Here is a 2,085-nt window from a genome sequence, read left to right as displayed (position 1 = left end):
GGGGGGGGGAGGGGGGGGGGGGGGGGGGCATCTGGGAGGCCACTGATGTCAACCCAGGAGAACTGCACGGTGCCAGCAGCATGTGCTGTAATTTAAAGGTGGAGCCCACAGGCCCTGGGACACGGAGGGAGGGAGTCGTCACCCTGACCGCAGGCATGAAGCAGGCTGGGGAGGGGAAAGCTCACTTTGGTCCAGGTTGACCCACCGGGTGGACGTCCTCTGAGCTGCCTTGAGGCCCAGGGAGGAGCCCACCCCGCGTCCAGAGCGCAGCCCTGTGCCCACGTGTGTCCCGCTCCCAGGGGGTCCCCTCCTCCAGCAGCGCTTATTAATAATAATAATTATTATTATTATCCTGCCAGGGCGGGACGGGGAGCTCAGCGCACGGTGTGCTGACGGCCGCCTGCCCCCTGTGCCCACAGTGTGCCCCAGCCTGGATATCCGCTCGAAGGTGGCGGAGCTGCGGCGGCTGGAGAACTGCAGTGTGGTGGAGGGCCATCTGCAGATCCTGCTCATGTTCACGGCCACGGGCGAGGACTTCCGTGGCCTCAGCTTCCCGCGCCTCACGCAGGTCACAGACTACCTGCTCCTCTTCCGGGTCTACGGCCTGGAGAGCCTGCGAGACCTCTTCCCCAACCTGGCCGTGGTCCGCGGGGCCCGCCTCTTCCTGGGCTACGCGCTGGTCATCTACGAGATGCCGCACCTGCGCGACGTGGGGCTGCCGGCGCTGGGCGCCGTGCTGCGGGGCGCCGTGCGCATCGAGAAGAACCAGGAGCTCTGCCACCTGTCCACCATTGACTGGGGCCTGCTGCAGCCGTCGCCCGGTGCCAACCACATCGTGGGCAACAAGCTGGGCGAGGAGTGTGCCGACGTGTGCCCCGGCGTGCTGGGCGCCAGCGGCGAGCCGTGTGCCAGGACCACCTTCAGTGGGCACACCGACTACAGATGCTGGACCTCCAGCCACTGCCAGAGAGGTGGGCGCTGGCCCAGAACAGACGGGGAGGGGAGCTCAGGCAGGGTGGCGGGTGGCCCCAGGACGGTGCGTGTCCTCACTCTGCCACTGGCTCCCTTAATGTTCACTTGCCCTGTGAGGCAGACAGTCCTTGCTGTTCCTGCTTTGCAGATGAGGAAACTGAGGCTAGAGCAGTTAGATAACCCAGGTGGCTTCGTGAGCTAGTCTATAAGCACTAGGGCAGTGCCTGGGCCACGCGGGAGTTCTCTGTCCCGATACAAGCAGCCGCAGCACGGGCGGCCCACGCCAGCAGGACTCTAAGGCCTAAACTGCAGTCAGGTGCGCAGAGAGAAAACCGAAAGAGGGAAGGGATTGGAGCGAAAGGGGAAGTGAAATAAGGAGGGATGATGGGCGGGGGGAAGCCGAAGCTACAGGGGAGAAAAGAAGGACCTTCCGGAGGCTTGGAGCAGATCTAGGGTCCCCAACCACCAGGAGGTCCGCTCCCTCACCCCAAAGCCTCCGCTTCGGAGAAGAGTAACCAGACGCCTGCTGTATCCGCCGGGCCCCGCCTCCCCGATACCTCCGTGTTGGCTGTAAACACAGTCGCTGCACGTCTTCTCCCGTGTACAGTGTCAACACGCCCCGGCTGACCCCCACCGCCCGCCCCGCTCCCACAGACAGCGAGCTGCCACCACGGACAGTTCACAGGCCTTGGGCCCCCAGCCCCAAACCCACCCGCTGCTGCTTGGGGCCGCCTCCTGCCCAGGGCCAGGAGCTGGGGAGGGAGGAGGTGTGGGCAGGGCATGGGCCGCATGGGCAGCGGCGGCCCCACCTCGAACACACTCCCAGGCCCGCTGGCCCCGGGCCTCAGTGCCCGGGAGAAGCTGGCAGGCTCGCCCTGGCACCACGCCCAGTGATGATGTGAGCCCAGGCCCAGACAGGACAGCAGGCAGAGGAGAAGCTGCCGTGGGGGACAAGGTCACTGCTCTGGCCTGAGTTATGACGTCCCTGATCAGGCACCGTGGAGGGAGGAGCCACAGAGAGGGGCCGTGGTCCTTGTCCTCGGGAACCCATCTGAGGAAGAGAGAGCCAGCGACCCTGTGCCATGGGAATCAGAGGAATCTGGGTGCAGAGTA

At 65.4% G+C, this 2,085-nt stretch overlaps 1 protein-coding gene across 1 annotated transcript in view; it reads left to right on the top strand.

Moving 5' to 3' along the window:
* The window catches only part of INSRR (insulin receptor related receptor), a 14,770-nt gene that overhangs the window by 3,344 nt on the left and 9,341 nt on the right, over positions 1-2,085 (top strand). Inside the window, exon 2 of the mRNA XM_077764204.1 lies at positions 420-971. Coding sequence (XP_077620330.1) covers positions 420-971 — 552 coding nt within the window. The remainder of the gene's footprint in view (positions 1-419; positions 972-2,085) is intronic.

Source organism: Crocuta crocuta, unplaced genomic scaffold, assembly GCF_008692635.1.
Source record: "Crocuta crocuta isolate KB4526 unplaced genomic scaffold, BGI_CrCroc_1.0 scaffold528, whole genome shotgun sequence".
NCBI classification, from domain to species: domain Eukaryota; kingdom Metazoa; phylum Chordata; class Mammalia; order Carnivora; family Hyaenidae; genus Crocuta; species Crocuta crocuta.
Note: the sequence above shows the minus strand (reverse complement) of the source record. Positions and strands in the feature narration are given on the sequence as shown.